We start from the raw sequence: 21,073 nt of genomic DNA on the forward strand, positions 1-21,073 counted from the left end.
ATATTTTCCGTTCCAGCCGAAGACTGAATATCCTCAGTTTGCAAACCTTGAGAATAAAGCTGTCCTTTTGCTTCAAGATATCCCTGATTTTTCTCTGGGGGTTATTTCTATTAAGGATGACACTGGCAACTCACGATGTCTAGACCAGGATCCTCTCTGTTTTTAACACCCTCATAGGGTGACCACAGTTGAATATGTCAGCACCTAATGACTACCACACATGGATATCAGTGATGGAAGTAACCATAGAAACAGCTCTTTCTCCATATTTTACGTACCACTCAAGGCCTCCTAGAGACACTGATGCACACACATCAGGTGGGCAAAACATGCAGGCAGACATGTTTGTGACTTGCTCTTTAAAGGCTTTAAAACAGTCCCTATGATCAAGGAGACTGACCAGTAGAAAAAACGACCTCTTCTCTCCAAACCTCCTTAGAGTTCTATTATAAGATACCTCAGCCAGTCCAGTTTGATAGAGAAGACTTCAAAAAAACGGGGTGCTTTAGCTTTTTATATTATGATTAGTTTTACAAACATATTCATTGATTATTATAATTATATATTTATTTATAATTACATATTTATTTGCTATGTGGTAAGAAGTGCAAAATAAAACCACAAGTAGTTCCACTTTGCCTATGAGAAAAGGTTGTGACTGCTGCCACCTCATCTATGATCCAGAATTAAATAAATCGTGGATGAACAAAGTCAAACAGCACTGGACACAGGGAGATTCACAGACAGGGATTCATTCATCAGCTGTAAACAAGCACAGCCAATAAACACCAAAAGTGGAAACATCTTATGGTGGAAAACCATAAGGTATGATTATGAGCCCGTAAAACTAGCATCAGATGAAATTGTGACACCCCAACTGCCTAAGATACTGCAGAAAGAAGTCCACATGCCTTGCTGGGGGCACCATCATGTAAATTACTCTCTCTGCAGAGCAATAAAATAATCTACTATCAAAGCTTAAAACCGTTCTCACCCTTTGCCTTCTAGTATCTGCTTGGGGATCTACCACATAAAGGAAATAAGACAAAGGAAAACATTAGTTTAAGATAATCCTATAGTGTGGTAAAAAAAAAAAAAATGTAAAATATTAGAAAACCCCACATGTCCAACAGTGTGCGACTGACAAGGCAAATTGCACTTTATCTGTTATAAAGAATGAAACATATCCAGTAAATACTCAGTAGTATGTGGACAGGCGTATGGCCAATAAGTATAGATTTAAAGGGAAATGTTAAAGGAAAAGAAGAACCTAAGGATATATGTACACAGGTAGAAGTGAACATAGACAAAACATCCTCTGACATAAATCATACCAACGTTTTCTTAGGTCAGTCTCCCAAGGCAACAAAATAAAAACAAAAATAAACAAATGGGACCTAATCAAACTTACAAGCTTTTGCACAGCAAAGGAAACCATTAAAAAATGAAAAGACAGCCTACAGAACGGGAGAAAATATTTGCAAATGGTGCAACAGACAAGGGCTTAATCTCCAAAACATACAAATAGCTCATACAACTCAGCAACAACAACAACAACAAAAAACAACCTGATCAAAAAATGGGAAGAATACTTTAACAGACATTTCTCCAAATAAGACATACAGATGGCCAGTAGGTACATGAAAAGATGCTCAACATGACAAATTATTAGAAAATTGCAAATCCAAGCTACAGTGAGGTACCATCTCACACCAGTGAGAATGACCACCATTTAAAAGTCTACAAAAAAAAACAAATGGAAAAAAAAAAATAATAGATGCTGGAGAAGGTGTGGAGAAAAGGGAACCTCCTACACTGTTGGTGGGAATTTAAGTTGGTGCAGCCACTATGGAAAACAATGTGGAGATTCCTCAGAAAACTAAGCATAGAGCTACTCTATGATACAACAATACCATTCCTGGGCATGCACCTGGATAAAACTGTAATTTAAAAGGATACCTTCACCCCATGTTCACAGCAGCACTGTTCACATAACTAAAGTATGGAAATAACCCAAATGTCCATCAGCAGAAAAATGAATAAACAAGATGTGGTATGTATATGTATTCCACATACATGTATACCTAGGATTATATAAACCTAGTTCTACGGGTCTCTGCCTAGGGCTAGGAGGAAGAAAAACTCCACTCTGAGGTCCATGCTCTGGCTGAGGCCTTATGGGACCTATATTTTGAAAAGAGCTGTGGCTGTCTGCCCCTCCGGTGTGCCTAGCAACTCCCCCCAGCCCCAACCCAACCGGGGGTCTCATGCCTCACACTGCCTTCCATCAACATCTTAAAGTAACAACTGTGCTGAGCCTGTAAACAACACAGCTTTTCTGGGCCACCTCAACAGGGTCTTGGCATGTCCCTGGAGGGGCGTGGGTCCTCTCAGGGCTCAGAACCCCTGCAGCCTGTTTCAGACACCTGGGGAGCCGGCCTCACTGCCCAGCCCACCCCAGGGAATGAGCCCCACTCAGGCAGGAGGCCAGGGGCCCCGAGGCAACTCTGGATTTCCCCTTTCAAGCAATGATAGGGAGCTGTCCAGAGTGGGCCACAATAGTTTCAAAATCCCGAGTAAAAGCTAATAGCATTTGGGAATCTCACCGTGGTACTGCACCTCTGTAACCTGGGACCAGCCACAAGCAAATGGGAGGAAGAAGCTGGGATGAGGATGGGGAAAATGAAATAATGCCATTTGCAGCAACATGGATGAACCTAGAGATTAGCATGCTAAGTGAAGTAAGTCAGAAAGAGCAAGACTAATACCATATGTGGTATATAAAATACGGCACAAATGAATCGATCTACAAAACAGAAACACTCATAGACAGAGAGAACAGACTTGTGGTTGCCAACGGGGTGAGATGGGGAGGGAAGGACCGGGAGTGTGGGATTGGCAGATGCGAACTGCTATATATACAATAGGTAAAAAACAAATGCAATAGCACAGGCAATCATACTTGATATCCCTTGTGATAAACCATAATGCAAAAGAATCTTTTAAAAAAAGACTGTTTTTTACACAACTAGGTTGTGTATAATTGAGTCACATTGCTATACGGTAGAGACTGGAACACCTTTGTAAATCAGCTATTGTTCAGTCGCTCATGTTGTTCATGTCCAACTCCTTGTGACTCCATGGACTGCAGCACACCAGGCTTCCCTGTCCTTCACTATCTCCTGGAGTTGGCTCAAATTCATGTCCATTGAGTCATGATGCTATCTAACCACCTCATCCTCTGCTGCCCTCTTCTCCTTTGCCTTCAACCTTTTCCAAAATCAAGGTCTTTTCCAATGATTGGCTCTTCATATCAGGTAGTCATAGTATTGGAGCTTCAGCTTCAGCATCAGTCCTTCCAATGAATATGCAGGGTTGATTTCCTTTAGGATTGGCTGGTTTGATTTCCTTAAAGTCCAAGGGACTCTCAAGAGTCTTCTCCAGCACCATGATTCAAAAGCATCACTTCTTCTGTGTTCTGACTTCATTATGGTCCAACTCTACATCCATATATGACTACTGAAAAAACCATAGCTTTGACTATAGGGAGCTTTGTTGGCAAAGTGATGTCTCTGCTTTTTAATACACTGCCTAGCTTTGTCATAGCTTTCTTTCCAAAGAGCAAATCACTGGCTGCAATCACTATCCACAGTGATTTTGGAGCCCAAGAAAATAAAATCTGCCACTGCTTCCACTTTTTCTTCACCTATTAGCCATGAAGTGATGGGACTGGATGCCATGATCTTAGTGTTTGAATGTTGAGTTTTAAGCCAGTTTTTTCACCTACCTTTTTCACGTTTTCCAGAAGCTCTTTAGTTCCTCCTTACTTTCTGCCATTAGAGTGGTAACAGCTGCATATATGAGGTTGTTGATATTTCTCCTGGCAATCTTGACATCCAGCCCAGCATTTCTCATGATATACTCTGCATATAAGTTAAATAAACAAGGTGACAATATACAGCCTTGTGTTACTCCTTTCCCAATTTTGAACCAGTCAGTTGTCCCATCTAAGGTTCTGTTTCTTCTTGACCCAAATACAGGTTTCTCAGGAGGCAGATAAGATGGTCTGGTATTCCCATCTCTTTAAGAATTTTCCACAGTTTGTTGCGATCCACACAGTCAAAGGCTTTCAAGTAATCAATGAAGCAGAAGTAGATGTTTTTCTGGAATCGCCTTGCCATCTCTGCTGCTGCTGCTGCTGCTAAGTCGCTTCAGTCGTGTCCGACTCTGTGCGACCCCATAGATGGCAGCCCACCAGGCTTCCCCGTCCTGGGATTCTCCTGGCAAGAACACTGGAGTGGGTTGCCATTTCCTTCTCCAATGCATGAAAGTGAATGATCCAACAAATGTTGGCAATTTGATCCCTGGTTCCTCTGCCTTTTCTAAAACCATATTGTACATCTGGAAGTTCTCAATTCACGTACTCCTGTAGCCTAGCTTGAAGGATTTTGAGCATAACCTTAGTAACATGTGAAATGAAGGCAACTGCACAGTAGCTGGAACATTCTTTGGCATTTCCCTTCTTTGGGATTGGAATGAAAACTTATCTTTTCCACTCCTATAGCCACTGCTGAGTTTTCCAAATTTGCTGACGTATTGAGTGCAGCACTTTTGCAGCATCATTTTTTAGGATTTTAAATTACTCAACTGGAATTCCATCACTCCACTAGCTTTGTTCTCAATGATGCTTCCTAAGGCCCACTTGACTTCACACTCTAGGATGTCTGATTCTAGGTGAGTGACCACACCATCCTGGTTATCCTGGTCATTAAAACTTTGTTCGTATAGTTTTGTGTATTCTTGCTGCCTCTTCTTTATCTCTTCTGCTTCTGTTAGGTCCTTAGCATTCCTGTCTTCTATCATGCCCATCCTTGCATGAAATGTTCCCTTGATCACTCCAATTTTGTTGAAGAGATCTCTAGTCCTTCCCTTCTATCGCTTTCCTCTACTTCTTTGCATTGTTCATTTAAGAAGGTCTTAAATGGCAACCCACTCCAGTACTCTTGCCTGGAGAATCCCATGGACAGAGGAGCCTGGTAGGCTACAATCCATGGGGTCACAAAGAGTCGGACACGACTGAGTCACTTCACTTCACTTCACTTTATCTCTCCTTGGTATTCTCTGGAAGTTTGTATTCAGTTGGGTATATCTTCCCTTTCTCCCTTGCTTTTCACTTCTCTTCTTCCCTCAGCTATTTATAAAGACTTCTCAGACAACCACTTTGCCTTCTTGCATTTCTTTTTCTTTGGGGTAGTTTTGGTCACTGCCTCCTGTACAATGTTACAAACCTCTGTGCATAGTTCTTCAGGCACTGAATCTGCTTGTCACCTCCACTGTTAATCATAAGGGGTTTGATTTAGGTCGTATCTGAATGGTCTAGTGGTTTTCCCTACTTCAATTTAAGTCTGAATTTTGCAATCAGGAGTTCATGGTCTGAGCCACAGTCAGCTCCCGGTCTTGTTTTTGCTGATTGTATAGAGCTTCTCCATCTTCGGCTGCTAAGAATATAATCTATCTGATTTCAGTATTGACCATCTGGTGATGTCCTTGTGTAAAGTTGTCTCATGTCATTGGAATAGGGTGTTTGCTATGACCAGCATGTTCTCTTAACAAAACTCTGTTAGCCTTGGCCCTGCTTCCTTTTGTACTCCAAGGTCAAACTTGCCTGTTACTTCAAGTATCTCTTGACTTCCTGCTTTTGCATTCCGGTCCCCTATGATGAAAAGGTCATTTTTTTTTTTTTTTTTTGGTGTTAGGTCTAGAAAGTGTTGTAGGTCTTCATAGAACCAGTCAACTTCAACTTCTTTGGCATCAGTGGTTGGGGCATAGACTTAGATTACTGTGATGTTGAATGGTTTGCTTTAGAAACGAGCCAAGTCATTCAGTCATTTTTGAGGTTGCACCCAAGTGCTGCATTTTGAAGGCTACTCCATTTCTTCTAAAGGATTATTCCCCACAGTAGATATAATGGTCATCTGAATTAAATTCTCCCATTCCCATCTATTTTACTTTACCAATACCTAAGATGTCGATATTCAATCTTGCCATCTCCTGCTTGAGCAGGTCCAATTTACCTTGATTTATGGACAAGGTTCCTATGTAATATTGTTTTTTACATCATCGGACTTTACTTTCACCACCAGACACATCCACACCTGAGCATCCTTTCCACTTTGGCCCAGCTGCTTCATTCTTTCTGGAGCTGTTAGCAGTTGCCTTCTGCTCTTCCCCAGTGGCATATTGGACACCTTCTGAACTGGGAGGCTCATCTTCTAGTGTCATATCTTTTTGCCTTTTCATACTGTTTATGGGGTTCTTGCAGCAAGAATACTGTAGTGGTCTGCCATTCCCTACTCCAGTGGACCATGTTTTGTCAGAACCCTCCACTATGACCCGTCAGTCTTGGGTGGCCCTGCACAGCATGGCTGATCACTTCATTGAGTTACACAAGCCTCTTTGCCATGATAAGGCTGTGATCCATGAAGGGGAAAATCAACTATACTTCAACCTAAAAAATTAAATTTAAAAAAAAGCACTCTTTTCTGTTCTAATTTTTGTCTATGTAGGTATGTAATCAGATCTGAGTTCTTAACCTTTCTAGTATCTAATGATGCTAAGCACCATTTCATATGCTTATTGGCCTTCTGGATATTCTTTTTTAGGAAATGCCCATTCAAGACTTGGGCCTTTTTTCATTGGATTATATTTTTAGATAAATGTCCTTTGTTGATTTGCAATGTTTTCTCCCAACTGAATGTTGCCTGAATACCATACCCACAAAATCAGCAGCTACTTACGTATGGTAGGACAGTTTTTGGGGACTCCTGAGATACTAGAAACTTCCTCTTAAGCAGACCACTGGGCAGTGTGATTTGAAATTCCTTCTAGTGGGTGCAATGCAGAGAGAGGAGTGGTGACTGGTAAATCATGGTGGAGAAAACTTGTGCTTAAAATATTCATGGAAGGGTGTAATGGAAAAAATTTTCACCTATGGAGGTTAGAGAAAGTCATTGGCTTTTATGACTTAAACATTATGTCAACAGAACAGCCTATTTTGTGATCTGTCAAACATGGATTGTATATCTGCTTTAATCTTTAAAGAAAAGAATGCATCTACAGATCAAAAGGCAGTAACTGTGGTTCAGGCATCCAAAATGGAGCCCTATGGCCATTGTGGATATAGTTTCAGATGTGTTCCTGTGCTGCTGCAACCTTTTTCTCTGAGCAAGATCAGATCCTAGGACACTAGCCCTGCCAGCTGCAACCTTATGTTCTCAAGGTCTCCCCTCACAACTATGCGACCATTCTGGATCCCAATCAAGCCTTGCTTAACAAGCACCCTTACTTCTTGCCAACTTCAATTATAATTCTTCACAAACAACTTACATAATTTTGTGGGTTTTTTTTTTTTTTTTTTTTTTGCCCTTATAAGCCTCCCTTATTTTGCAGTTTGGAGGAACACAATTCAAGTGCTTCTTGAATCTGTGTTTCCTGGGCTAAATTTCTCAGTTTGCCTCAAAGAAAACTCTTTTCTGTTATAGATTGGATTGTTGATTATTTCCACAGACATTGCTTGGCAGAGTCGACAAGATATCTGAAAATCTACCTGAGGGCACTTGGAGTCTATGTGGTAGACTTAGTACAGCACTTGGTACAGTGCTCAGTACTAAGCTTGTGCCTTCTGTGTCCCCCTTCCCTTAGCCTTATAGAGCACTTCAGGTGCTTCTGGGAGCTCTTCCTGATATCTGGACCTCCTTATGGTAACTTTATTTGAAATCTTAGGATAATTTCACTTAATAAGGATTATTATTTGAAATCTTAGGATATTAAGACTTGAAGTCTTTAAGTTCTGCTTTGTTTTGTCTGGGCTTCATGGCTTGCAGGATCTTAGTTCCCTGACCAGGGATCAAACTTGGGCCATAGCAATGAAAACGCCGAAGTCCTAACCACTGGACTGCCAGGGAATTCCCAAGACCTGAAGTCTTAATAGGGTAGTAGTACATTTCCTAGATTAAAGTAACCTATGAGGAATCTATAAGCAAGAAAGGTCTAGAAGAAATTTTCGCACATTTCCACAGTGAAATAAGCCTAGGAAACCCTAGGCAGAAAAGCCTAGAAAAAATATCTGGAGTGATTTACTAGGCAAGAAGCTAGAATTGATTTCTTAGCAGGAACCTAGAAGAAATCCAGAGACAGGAAAAGTCTAGAATGAGCCTTGGAATGAATTGATCTGACTGACTTTTTTTTTTAAATATGGCTTAAAATTGGAAAGATTTGTACTTTATAAGAAAATGAGAAATTGTATTTCTAAAGTCTGTCAAAATTGTGTTTCTGAAAGCCTTCCTAAATGAGCAATGCAAAGAAATAGAGGAAAACAATAAATGGGGAAGACTAGAGATCTCTTCAAGAAAATTAGAGATATCAAGGGAACATTTCATGCAAAGATGGGCAAAATAAAGGACAGAAATGGTATGGACCTAACAGAAGCAGAAGATATTAAAAAGAGGTGGCAGAAGAACTATACAAAAGTTTTATACAAAAGAACTATACAAAAACTATACACAGAAGAACTATATAAAAAAGATCTTCATGACCCAGATAATCACAATAGTATGGTCACCTAGAGCCAGACATCCTGGAATACAAAGTCAAGTGGGCCTAAGGAAGCATCACTACGAACAAAGCTAGTGGATGTGATGGAATTCCAGTTGAGCTATTTCAAATCCTGAAAGATGATGCTGTGAAAGTGTTGCACTCAATATGCCAACAAATTTGGAAAACAGCAGTGGCCACAGGACTGGAAAAGGTCAGTTTTCATTCCAATCCAAAAGAAAGGTAATGCCAAAGAATGCTCAAACTATCACACAATTGTACTCATCTTACACACTAGCAAAGTAATACTCAAAATTCTCCAAGCCAGGCTTCAACAGTACATGAACCAGGAACTTCCAGATATTCAAGCTGGATTTAGAAAAGGCAGAGGAACCAGAGATTAAATTGCCAACATCCGTTGGATCATCGAAAAAGCAAGAGAGTTCCAGAAAAACATCTATTTCTGCTGTATTGACTACACCAAAGCCTTTGACTATGTGGATCACAATAAACTGTGGAAAATTCTGAAAGAGATGGGAATACCAGACCATCTTACCTGCCTCCTAAGAAATCTGTATGCAGGTCAGGAAGCAACAGTTAGAACTGGACATGGAACAGACTGGTTCCAAATTGGGAAAGGAGTACGTCAAGGTTGTATATTGTCACCCTGCTTATTTAACTTATATGCAGAGTACATCATGCGAAATGCTGGGCTGGATGAAGCACAAGCTGGAATCAAGCTTGCCAGGAGAAATATCAATAACCTCAGATATGCAGATAACACCACCCTTATGGCAGAAAGAACTAAAATGCCTCAATGAAAGTGAAAGAGGAGAGTGAAAAAGTTGGCTTAAAACTCAATACTCAGAAAACTAAGATCACAACATCTGGTCCCATCACTTCATGGCAAATAGATGGGGAAGCAATGGAAACGGTGAGAGACTTTATTTTTATGGGCTCCAAAATCACTGCAGATGGTGACTGCAGCCATGAAATTAAAAGGTGCTTTCCCCTTGGAAGAAAAGCTATGACTAACCTAGACAGCATATTAAGAAGCAGAGGTATTACTTTTCCAACAAAGGTCCGTCTAGTCAAATCTATGGTTTTTCCAGTAGTCATGTATGGATGTGAGAGTTGGACTAAAGAAAGCTTAGTGCCAAAGAACTGATGCTTTTGAACTGTGGTGTTGGAGAAGACTCAGAGTCCCCTGGACTGCAAGGAGATCCAACCAACAATCCTAAAGGAAATCAGTCCTGAATATTCATTGGGAGGACTGATGCTGAAGCTGAAACTCCAATACTTTGGCCACCTGATGGGAAGAACTGACTTATTTGAAAAGACTCTGATGTTGGGAAAGATTAAATACGGGAGGAAAAGGGGACAACAGAGGATGAAATGGTTGGATGGCATCACCGACTTGATGGACCTGAATTTGAGTAAGCTCCAGGAGTTGGTGATGGACAGGGAGGCCTGGCGTGCTGCAGTCCATGGGGTCGCAAAGAGTTGGACACGACTGAGTGACTGAACTGAAAGTCTATCAGCTCCGGGGCTGGCAGCTGCCCACTAGAACTCCAGCTGGCTTTGTGTACAATTGGTACACAGCCAATACCTGAAAGTCCTTATCTTGCCCCAAATTGGCCAGGATAGGGTTCTTTCATCATTCCCAAACTGGTTTTTTGTTTCTGAAATTAGAGAAAAACATTTACAGATTCCGAACTTGAGGGAACAGAAGTGCTCCCAGGAGAAAGCTTGTGATTATAATTCTTACCAAGTCCTGAGACCTGTAAACACAGCCCATATTGCCTGAAACAGCAGCCTTGGGTCCATCAGTAGAACCTAAAAATGAAGAAAAAAAGGGGAAAGAGTTATAGGTCTTTCTTTAAATTCAAGGTGTAAATGAATTATTCCAGCTTATAAATTAGTGAATTTACAATACTTGATTCATGACTAAGTATTTTTTTTTTTACTTTTAAAAAATATTTCATTTATTTATTTGGCTGTGTGAGGGCTTAATTGTAGCATGTGACCTCTTAGTTGTGGCATGTGGGATCTAGTTCCCTGACCAGGGATCAAAACTGGGCTCCCTGCATTGGGAGCATGTAATCTTAGTCACCGGACCACCAGGAAATCCCCATAACTAAGTTTTAAAATAAAACTGCAAGATCTCTGTGTCTATCTAGATGTATGCTTGTCTGTGCACATTATAAATATGATATGCTTTTCCCTCAGAATAGCATTATTAAAATTAATTAATAAAAGAATTCTATTTAATTGACTTAAAAGTGTTTACAAATTAAATATTTCTAAATGTAACAGAAACTTGTCCCCAATTTTAAAACTATATTTAATATTTAATGAATGAAAACCAGTTTAAGTTATTGGTTTAATTAATACAGCCACGTCTTTAGGGTTATGGATATTGTGGTTGCTTCAGAAGCACATATACTAAAAGTAGAGTCACCAACATTAAGAGCCATCCACCAGAGATTCAGGGAAGAGTGCCATCGCCCTCTTATGAACAACACTGAATTCTAGAAGCTCTGACTAATTTCATCAGAGGCTTGAAGATCTTCGTCTTAGACTTCTATACCCAACCAAAATGTTAGTTTAATGTACACTAGCAATACATCTGCAGATATGCAAGGACTAAAGAAATTTATCTCCTAGGTAGCCAAGAAAATGAGGAAGCAAACCAAGAAAGAAGGTCCTGAATAATAGCTGTGTAGCAGCCAACAGAAGGCGCCTTGAAGGCATCTGAGAAAAGAGTGGAGATGGGACCCTAGACACATTCCAGATGTGATAAAGCCAGGCACTATAAAGGGAAACGAATCCTATTCTCTCCACTAGGCATTCCCACCACTCTGAGCCCTGCTAAGACACACAGCTCTACAAAGCCATGAGCTCTTAATAAGGAGGAGGAATGGATGAGAGAGGGAGGCTCAGGAAGAGGCCTCCCTTCTATTAGTAGAAGGAGCCCTCTGAGAACTCCTGCTCTGAGGGCCTCAGAAATGGGAACAAGAAGTCTCAGAACATCTTACTACCAAACAGGATCCCCACGCACCCAGCCACTGCCAGTGTCACCACTCTATCCCTAGGAAGCAGCAGGGCCAGTTGGACAATTCAGATGGTCAGGAGGAAAAAAGATAAGACATAGCAGGTGTGGTTAAAGCTTAATTGGTGATTGGCAATGCTGGGCAGGGCCCATGCTGGGAGAGCAAGGCCTGCACACTAGGCCTATTCTGGTCTTCAGGGCAGTGCTGGGGGCTCAGGCCTGAGCTCTCCAAGCCAGGGATCTGGTCAGGCTACTCACAGCAGGAAAAAAAAAAAACATGGAAAGGAAGGATGATCTGGTTGGCTTTAGAGCAGAAATGATAACATCAGGGGATGACTTCTCTGAAGAAAAATGGGGTATTGTAGAGCTTAGAGATCCTAAATGAATGGGATTGGAAAGAGTTGGGGCAAAATAGGGCCTGAGTGGGGACGAACAGAAAGAAAGAAGGAGAAAACAAGACATCTGGTCCTGGGGTGTAGGAAGCTCCAGCTGTTCTCCAGGGCCCTGGTGCAGCAAGCATGGCGCTGGCTCCTTCATGTAGGCAGAAATCCTCTCGAGACCATAACGATGAGAAAAAGGAAGTCGGATCATGATCAGCTGCCCCACTGGGGCTTCAGCAGCTCCATGTCAGATACCCAAGTTGGTAAGCCCAGTACAGCCCCTCCTTGTGGGGGCAAGTGTTACAGAAGGCACAGTCTTCCTGCAATCCCTAGTGGTCAGAACTCAACCCCTTCAGTTTCCTCTAACTAATGTGCTATCTTACTAAGACCTACCACACACGGAGACTCCACTCTGAGGATATCCACCAGAGAGGGTGATGTATAGGCATCTCTGGTTCTATCACACTTCACTTAATTGTGCATCCCAGGTATTGTTTATTTTACAAACTAAGGTTGGTGTCAACCTTGCATCAAGTAAGTATATCACCAATATTTATTCCAAGAGCATTTATTTGCTCACTAAAGGTCACTAAATGTCTCTGTCACACTTTGGTAATTATAGCACCATTTTCAAATTTTTCATAATCATTACATTTGTTAAGGTGGTCTGTGATCATTTGATCTTACTATTGCAAAACTCAACATTCAAAAAACTAAGATCATGGCATCTGGTCCCATCACTTCATGGCAAATAGGAGGGAAAAAAGTGGAAGCAGTGACAGATTTTCTTTTCTTTGGCTCCAAAATTACTGCAGATGGTGACTGCAGCCATGAAATTAAAAGACGCTTGCTCCTTGGAAGGAAAGTTATGACAAACCTAGACAGTATATTAAAAAGCAGAGACATCACTTTGCTGACAAATGTCACTATAGTCAAAGCTACGGTTTTCCCTGTAGTCATGTACGGATGTGAGAGTTGGACCCTAAAGAAGACTGAGCACTGAAGAATGGATGCTTTCAAATTGTGGTGCTGGAGAAGACTCTTGAGAGTCCTTTGGACAGCAAAGAGATCAAACCAGTCAATCCTTAAGGAAATTAACCCTGAATATTCATTGGAAGGACGGATGCTGAAGGTACAATACTTTGGCCACTTGATGTGAAGAGGTGACTCACTGGAAAAGACTGATGCTGGGAAAGATTGAGGGCAACAGAGGCAACAGAGGATGAGTTGGTTGGATGGCATCATTGACTCAATGGACACAAGATTGAGCAAACTTCAGGAGATAGTAAAGGACAGAGAAGACTGGTGTGCTGCAGCCAATGGGGTTACAAAGAGTCGGACTTGAATTAGTGACTAAACAACAACAATTGCAAAAACACTACAATTCCCTGAATGCTCAGATGATGGTTAGCATTTCTTAGCAATAAACTATTTTAAATTAAGGTAAAATACATTCTTTTTGTAGACATAGTCAAGGCTATGGTTTTTCCTGTGGTCATGTATGGATGTGAGAGTTGGACTGTGAAGAAGGCTGAGTGCCGAAGAATTGATGCTTTTGAACTGTGGTGTTGGAGAAGACCCTTGAGAGTCCCTTGGACTGCAAGGAGATCCAACCAGTCCATTCTGAAGGAGATCAGCCCTGGGATTTCTTTGGAAGGAATGATGCTAAAGCTGAAACTCCAGTACTTTGGCCACCGCATGCGAAGAGTTGACTCATTGGAAAAGACTCTGATGCTGGGAGGGATTGGGGGCAGGAGGAGAAGGGGATGACAGAGGATGAGATGGCTGGATGGCATCACTGACTCGATGGACATGAGTCTGGGTGAACTCCAGGAGTTGGTGATGGACAGGGAGGCCTGGCGTGCTGCGATTCATGGGGTCGCAAAGAATCGGACACAACTGAGCGGCTGAACTGAACTGAACTGAATGCTATTGCACACTTTGTAGATTACAGTAGGGGCTTCCCTGGTGGTTCAATGATAAAGAATCTGCCTGCCAATGCAAAAAAACACAAGTTCCATCTCTGATCCAGGAAGATCCCATATGCCATGCAGCAACCAAGCCCAGGCGCCACAACTATTGAGCCTGTGCTCTAAAGCCCAGGAGCCACAACTGCTGAGCCCACATGCTAAACTACTGAAGCTGCGTTCCTAGAGCCCGTGCTCAGCAATAAGAGAAGCCACTGCGGTGAGAAGTCTGCCCAATGCAACTAGAGAGTAGCCCCTGCTTGCCACAACTAGAGAAAAGCCAGCCTAGCCGTGAAGACCAGGCACAGCCAAAAATAAATAAATTAGAAAAAAAAATTTTTTTTAAAGATTACAATATACTATAAACATAACTTTTATCAGAGACAGGCTCCAGGCTTTGCCCACAGGGGGCCCCCTAGCACCACAAAGAGGCTCAGAAATACATAAACAACTTGCAGAAGAGACCACTGTACTCAATGACTCAGCAAACCTGGATGAAAGCTGATAGAAAAGTATAAAGCTCAGTACCAGATTCTAATTATTTCTCTTAAAGGACAAAGTCCAACTGCCTGGCCTGAGACTTGAGCTTAGTCTCACTGGGCCCCTAGAGTTTCAAGGATCCAAAGATCCTGGGGCTGCCTGTATCCAACAGTCCAGGCCCCAGAGGCCACACACTGCAGCCCACATCTGTCTCCAACTCACTTCCAGGCAGTCGTCTGGGTGATGATCCAGATGACTCTTGAATGATCCCCAAGGCGGATCAGCTTGGACCGAACCAGAACTGATGAGAACTAGCTGAGAAAGGAGATTCCATGATGGAGAGGGGGAATAGAAAGCAGACTGTAGGCTGAAAATCTTTTGGACTAGAGCTTCAAATTCCCAAACCTGACATAAAGCAGACTTTGTCGCTCTCTAGTTGGTTGACTGAGGGTACCAGTGGTGAGTTGGGAAATGAGATCAAGCTGTGCTCTTCCAGAACCAAGGTGGCTCCACCCACACCACACAGCTTGGGGTTCTTATAGTTCTCCAGCTACGCTGAGCCCCAGAAGTTGGGCACCAGGACTCCCTGCGCCTGATTCAGTGCCTCATGCACAGGAGAGGGTCAGATCAGTGAATGTGACTTAAAATGATGTACTATCACATCTCTGAGATAGAATCTGGGGTAACTGGAAGGAAGAAGGAAAGGAAGACAGAAAGGGAAGAGTAGTGATCACCATAAGAGGTGTCAAGAAAAATACTTCCACATGGGTATCTACCTATGTTTTCAAATGTCAGCGTCAATTAGTCCTGGGGCTGCTGCTTAGACGTTTCTGTCGTGTCTGACTCTGTACGACCCCATGGACTGCAGCCACCAGGCTCCTCTGTCCATGGGATTCTCTAGGCAAAAATACTGGAGTGGGTTGTCATGCCCTCCTCCAGGAGATCCCCCTCAACCCAGGGATCGAATCTGGGTCTGCATTGCTGGCAGATTCTTTACTACTGAGCCCCCAAGGAAGCCCCCAGTTAGTCCTAGGAATCATAATACAACCCCAGGCAGGGATATGATTGCTGCTAAGCTCCCCAGGAACCAGGAGAAAAAATTGTGTCCGTCTTTGGTACTTGATATCAATCCTTCTGTGTCTCATTATATCACTCACAGCTGCATACCATCTCTTGAAAGTTCTGCTTTCTCCATACTGTCCAGGGCTGTGAACTCAGACAAGGAAAGGACCTGAGCCTTTCTTTTCAGTACAAGAAACAGAGAACCACTGACTGTTGCACACAGAAGCCAGATGCTCTCACTGGGAGCCCAGCACAGGCTGTCTGTGATCTTCAGCAATTACTGTCCTTTCAACTTAATTCCTTACTATAAGACAGAGGTGATAATGTGCACCCATGGGTGATTCATGTCAATGTATGGCAATAACCACCACAATATTGTAAATAAATTATCCTCCAATTAAAATAATTAATTTAAAAAGATGGAGGTGATAATTCTTCTACCACGTAGAAATGCTGCAAAGATGAAACACAATATATGTACGATGTTCAGCAGATATCCTGGTATAAATCAATCATTGATAAATGGTAGGTAGTCTTAATTTTTAGCCCTGAGACTAAGAAAGTATCATGGAGAAGACAGAAGAGATATAAATAGTGAGAAGACCAGGAGAATTACTTCAAAGCGGTTGAGGAAGTCTTTTAGGTTTGTGAATTCATACAGGCACTTGGGTTCCAATCTGTGGTGCAGGTCAACGATGTCATAAGCAGATAAATCCACATAGGTGAGCTGCAGAAAGGCAAAGCAAGAATGGGCTTTAAACTCTGAACCTGGGCAAAATGAACTCCTGGCTCTCAAATCTGCCCCCGCACTTACCTTCTCCCCTGAAAACCAATGCCTTTTCCCCAGAAGTTGGGATAAAAGCTTCATCTTCAGAGGGATTCCCTCCAATTATGCAGGTTTCATTTTCTCCTGAAGGAAAACACAGCTGTCACTGCCCTCAGACACTGACTCCCTGGCAGAGAGCAGGCCTCCCGGGGCTGCGTCTGATCCCAGCTGCCAGGTGAGCAGCCATGTTTTCCGCCTGAACCTGGGTCGGTGCCTGGGCTGCAATTCAACCCACCTGTGTTCACTAGACTCCTATGGGTACCACCTCCCATGTGTGAGAAGCAATAGGAAGGCAAAGGGCAAAAACCACACTGTTCCTAACCTAACTCAGCTCCAGACACCTGCCCTGGGTGTCTCAAACTGGAGAGTGATGCAGGGTGTGACGCAGCCAGTGGTTGCCTTGCTGATATTCAGAGTCAATGCAGCCGCATCTTCTGGATTCACACGTGCTCTCTCTTGCTTATAAAATGTTGACGAGTTCTAATATTTTAGAGAACACGGTGCAGGACATCAGAACATATAGTGTCCAGTATCCAGTCAAAAAGTCCAGCCTCTGATCTCCTGCATGGCCTTCCATAATTCCCTCCAACTCTAGTGCTGACAGACATTCTGAACTCTCTAGTGAATTAACAGAAATTCTATGTGGAATAACCTCAGAATACTAAATTATGTCGTATAAATAAATACAAACAGTAAGATTTAAATGTGTCCTGCTGCTAAGTCGCTTCAGTCGTGTCCGACTCTTTGCGACCCCATAGACGGCAGCCCACCAGGCTCCCCCGCCCCTGGGATTCTCCAGGCAAGAACACTGGAGTGGGTTGCCATTTCCTTCTCCAATGCATCAAAGTGAAAAGTGAAAGTGAAGTCGCTCAGTCGTGCCAATGTGTCCTAATTTATGTTAATTTTTTAAAGATTGTTAAATGTTGTCTGTGTAAGCTTAGAATATGCCAAACAAAGGAATATATTTTTCACTTGAAAATAAGAAAATGAAAATAAACATTAACAAGAATCTGCCAAGTGGGATATCAGAAAAGAAAACTGCCTACTTATATTACTTTGAATAAAGAAATGCAGACAAACTAGGGCTGCAGGATTTTAGAAAAGAAACTAAGTTCAAGGTGAAAAATATGGAAAATAAGAAACAATGCTAAGAAGAAAAATTTCAAACCTACACCGGGAAGAACTGAATGGATTGTTAAACCGTGTCCACCAAGGGGCAAGTTTGGGGGAGGTCTTTGGTGCAGCTCTCACAGCACAGCCCTGCTTAGGTGTCCACTTAGACTGGAGGAGCTGGGTCAGGCGGTCACCAGGACACCTGTGTCTGAAAAGCAGTGGTGTGCTCAGGAGAAGACTGGACGGCCACGCTCCCCACAGCCAGGCACTGGGGTCCACAGCTCCTGTGACAGTCTAAAGGCCATCCTCCAGCCCTGGGCCAGTGGGGTGGCGCTGAAACAGAGGTGGAGCAACCCCGTTACACCAAAGGTGAAGGGCTGGGTTGGCTGGCCGTGCCTCTAGAATCACAGCTGGAAACCTCCCTGGCGCTGAGAAACAGGAAAAGAAATTTGAAAAACAAAATAATAATAATAAAAACCCCACATGACTGAGAAGATTGTACAGAAATTTGCAACAAGTCACTGCGAACTCAGTGTCTAGACTGAGACCTGTTTTTATCACCCTTGTAGGGTGATCGAAAGTTGAATATGTAAGCATCTAGTGACTGCCACACAAGGATATTGGTGATGGACAGGACCACAGTGTATCTCAATTACCACTGCTGGCCCATCACTCAAGGCCTTCCAGAGACACTCATATACATCAAATTGGCAAAACACGCAGACTGACACGACTTGCCCTTTAAAGTCCTTAAAATAATGACAATGTCAAGGAGATTGACCAGTGGAAAAGAGGATCTCTTTTCTCCAAACCTACTTAGAGTTCTTTTATAAGGCGTCTCAGCTAGTCCCCTCTAATTCATAAGTCCTGTAAAAACAGATTGCTTTAGCTCTTATGTTTTGCTTTAAAAACATACTTATTATCATATTCAATGTGTGTGTTCATTTGCTCTAGATAATAAGCTAGAATAGAACCACAATGAGTTCCACTTTGCCCATTAAAAAAAGGTTGTGACTACCATCACTTCACCTTTTAACTGTGATCCAGAACTAAATGAGTAATGGGGCGAGCATAGGACACAGGGAGATTTATAGACTGGGATTTATTCAGCAAGTGGAAACATGCACAGCCAATAAACAATTGGAAAAATGTAAAGGTCGGAAACAGCAGGGTAGATAATGAGCCCATAAAATTAGCATACAATGAAATTGTGACACCCCAAGTGCCTAAGGTACAGGAAAAAGAGGCCCACGTGCCTTGCTGGGGGCACCATCAAGTAAGTTACTCTCTCTACAGAGCAATAAAATAGTCTGCTATTAAAGCTTAAAACCATTCTCACATTTTGCCTTCTAGTATCTGCTAGGGGATCTACCAAATAAAGGCCACAAACCAGAGGAAAACATCAGTTTAAGATGACACTATCGTAAGGAAAAGTAAAAAATAGGAAACCCCACATTGCCCAGTAATGAGTGACTGACTAGGCAAATTACACTTTATCTACTGGATCCAGGAACTATTTAGTAGTATGTGCACAAATGTATGGCTAATAGGTATAGATTTTTAAGGGAAACCTTAAGAGAAAAAAGAGCAGAACCTAAAAATGTATGTACACACAAATTACATGTACCCAAAGAAGTAGGCACAAGTAAAAATCAAGTGAATACTTGAAGTGATCCCCCTAATATTAAATACAACTAGCTTAATAACTCTTCATTGAACACCCAGTATCTTCCAGGTGCTGTTCTGGTTGTATAAAAACACCTGTAAGACCAGGAACAAGAAGAGACAGAAATGCCTGCTTTCATGGTATTTATATCCTACAGGGAAGACTGATGATAAAGAAAAACATAAGCAATATAACAATGAGACCATGTCTATGTCCGTCACAAGCAGTAAGGTGCACCATCTTAAGTGGACAACTCAATGGGTTTTTAGATATGTATATTTTTATGGAATCACCACCTGGGTCAAGATAGAGAACATTTCCAGCCCCGCACAATCTCTTCAACAAAGACAAGCTCACCATTCAGCTGACCTCTGTTACCCTGGACTTATTTTGCCTACTAATAATCATGTAAATAGAAGGATGTGGTAAGTGCATTTGGTGTCTACATCCTGTTGTCCACATTGTATCTCTGAGAGTCATCCATGTTATTGTGTGTAGCAGTAGCCCTTCATAATATTTTCATCATATGTATATATATCATGTAATACTCCATCATATGAATAATGAATTTGTAGCAGATCCAACCAGTCCATTCTAAAGGAGATCAGCCCTGGGATTTCTTTGGAAGGAATGATGCTAAAGCTGAAACTCCAGTACTTTGGCCACTTCATGCGAAGAGTTGACTCATTAGAAAAGACTCTGATGCTGGGAGGGATTTGGGAGCAAGAGGAGAAGGGGACGACAGAGGATGAGATGGCTGGATGGCATCACTGACTCAATGGACATGAGTCTGAGTGAACTCCAGGAGTTGGTGATGGACAAGGAGGCCTGGCGTGCTGCGATTCATGGGGTCGCAAAGAGTAGGACACGACTGAGCGACTGATCTGATCTGATCTGATGATGGACTTATATAACATATCACAGCTTATTGGTCCACTCTTGCATTGCCAGACATTGGAAAGTTGCCAGTTCTTGGCTCTTTCATATAAAGCCGCTTTGAACACTATGGTACATGTCTGTTGAAGACATACGCACACATCCCCATTAGTATATAACAAGGCATGGCATTCCAGGGGCATAGGGTAGATGTTATGTTTAGTTCCAGGAAGTGCTGTTGGTTTCCAAAGTGGTTGTTCTACCAGCAGTGACTGATGGTTCCAGTTACTGCACATATTTGTGAACAATTGTTGATCCTTTTCATTTTAGCTTCTGTGAGTATATAATTGGATTAACTGTGTTCATAACTTCCCCAAATCCAATATTGTTGGGCACCTTTTCATATACTGACTGGCCTTTGGAATATTCTCTTTTGTAATACCCAATCAAGACTTGGGCCTTGGAGTTGCCTGGTGGCCTAGTGTTTAGGATTCTGGGCTTTCAATGCCAGGGCCTGGGTTCAACCTCTGGTTGGGAAACTGAGATCCTACAAGCCACATGATGCGGCCAAAAAGCCACTTAGGCCTTTTTTTTTCATTGGTTATATTTTTAGCTAAATATTTTTGGATAAAGGTCCTTTGTGATTTGTAATATTTTCTCCCAACTGAGCCTTGACTGAATACTAGACCCCAAAATAAACAACTATTTATGGTAGCATGGTCTGGGAACTCCTGAGGTCCTAGAAACTTTCTCTTAAGCAGACCACTGGACAGTGTGATTTGAAATTACTTCCAGAGGATGCAAAGCAGTGATGAATGGTGCCTGATAAAAAGGAGACCAGGAAACTTAGTATACTCATAGAAGGATGTGAAGTGAAAACACAACAGCCCCAAGATCTCTATATAGACTCTGGACTCGGATACCTCACACGGGCAAGAACTGAAAAGCAAGTGCCTTGAGTTAAAAAATATATGTATCCATCAGATATTCAAGAGAGACTGGATATTCAAGAGAGACTGGCATCACCCATCCCGTGAACAAGGCTTAATTCTAGCTGTG

At 42.2% G+C, this 21,073-nt stretch overlaps 1 protein-coding gene across 1 annotated transcript; it reads right to left on the reverse strand.

Moving 5' to 3' along the window:
- Window positions 1–10,200: 10,200 nt before the first annotated feature.
- Window positions 10,201–16,434, reverse strand: LOC104981666 (glutathione S-transferase Mu 1-like). Its single transcript, XM_010830895.1, has 4 exons — window positions 16,348–16,434; window positions 16,150–16,260; window positions 10,361–10,428; window positions 10,201–10,274 (listed from the first exon to the last, which is right to left on the reverse strand). Coding segments are annotated over exons 1-4 (234 nt in total). The 5' UTR covers window positions 16,402–16,434; the 3' UTR covers window positions 10,201–10,273.
- Window positions 16,435–21,073: the final 4,639 nt, after the last annotated feature.

Source organism: Bison bison, unplaced genomic scaffold, assembly GCF_000754665.1.
Source record: "Bison bison bison isolate TAMUID 2011002044 unplaced genomic scaffold, Bison_UMD1.0 scf7180017864519, whole genome shotgun sequence".
Classification (NCBI taxonomy): Eukaryota; Metazoa; Chordata; class Mammalia; order Artiodactyla; family Bovidae; genus Bison; species Bison bison.

Bases quoted from the DNA above. Each gene is read 5' to 3' on its own strand.
- LOC104981666 (XM_010830895.1), bottom strand. From the start codon at position 16,401: ATGAAGCTTTTATCCCAACTTCTGGGGAAAAGGCATTGGTTTTCAGGG. The intron at 16,261-16,347 runs GTAAGTGCGGGG...GCCTTTCTGCAG, and splicing joins ATTGGTTTTCAGGGGAGAAG to CTCACCTATGTGGATTTATC. The intron at 10,429-16,149 runs GTAATTCTCCTG...CTTCATTTTTAG, and splicing joins ACTTCCTCAACCGCTTTGAA to GTTCTACTGATGGACCCAAG.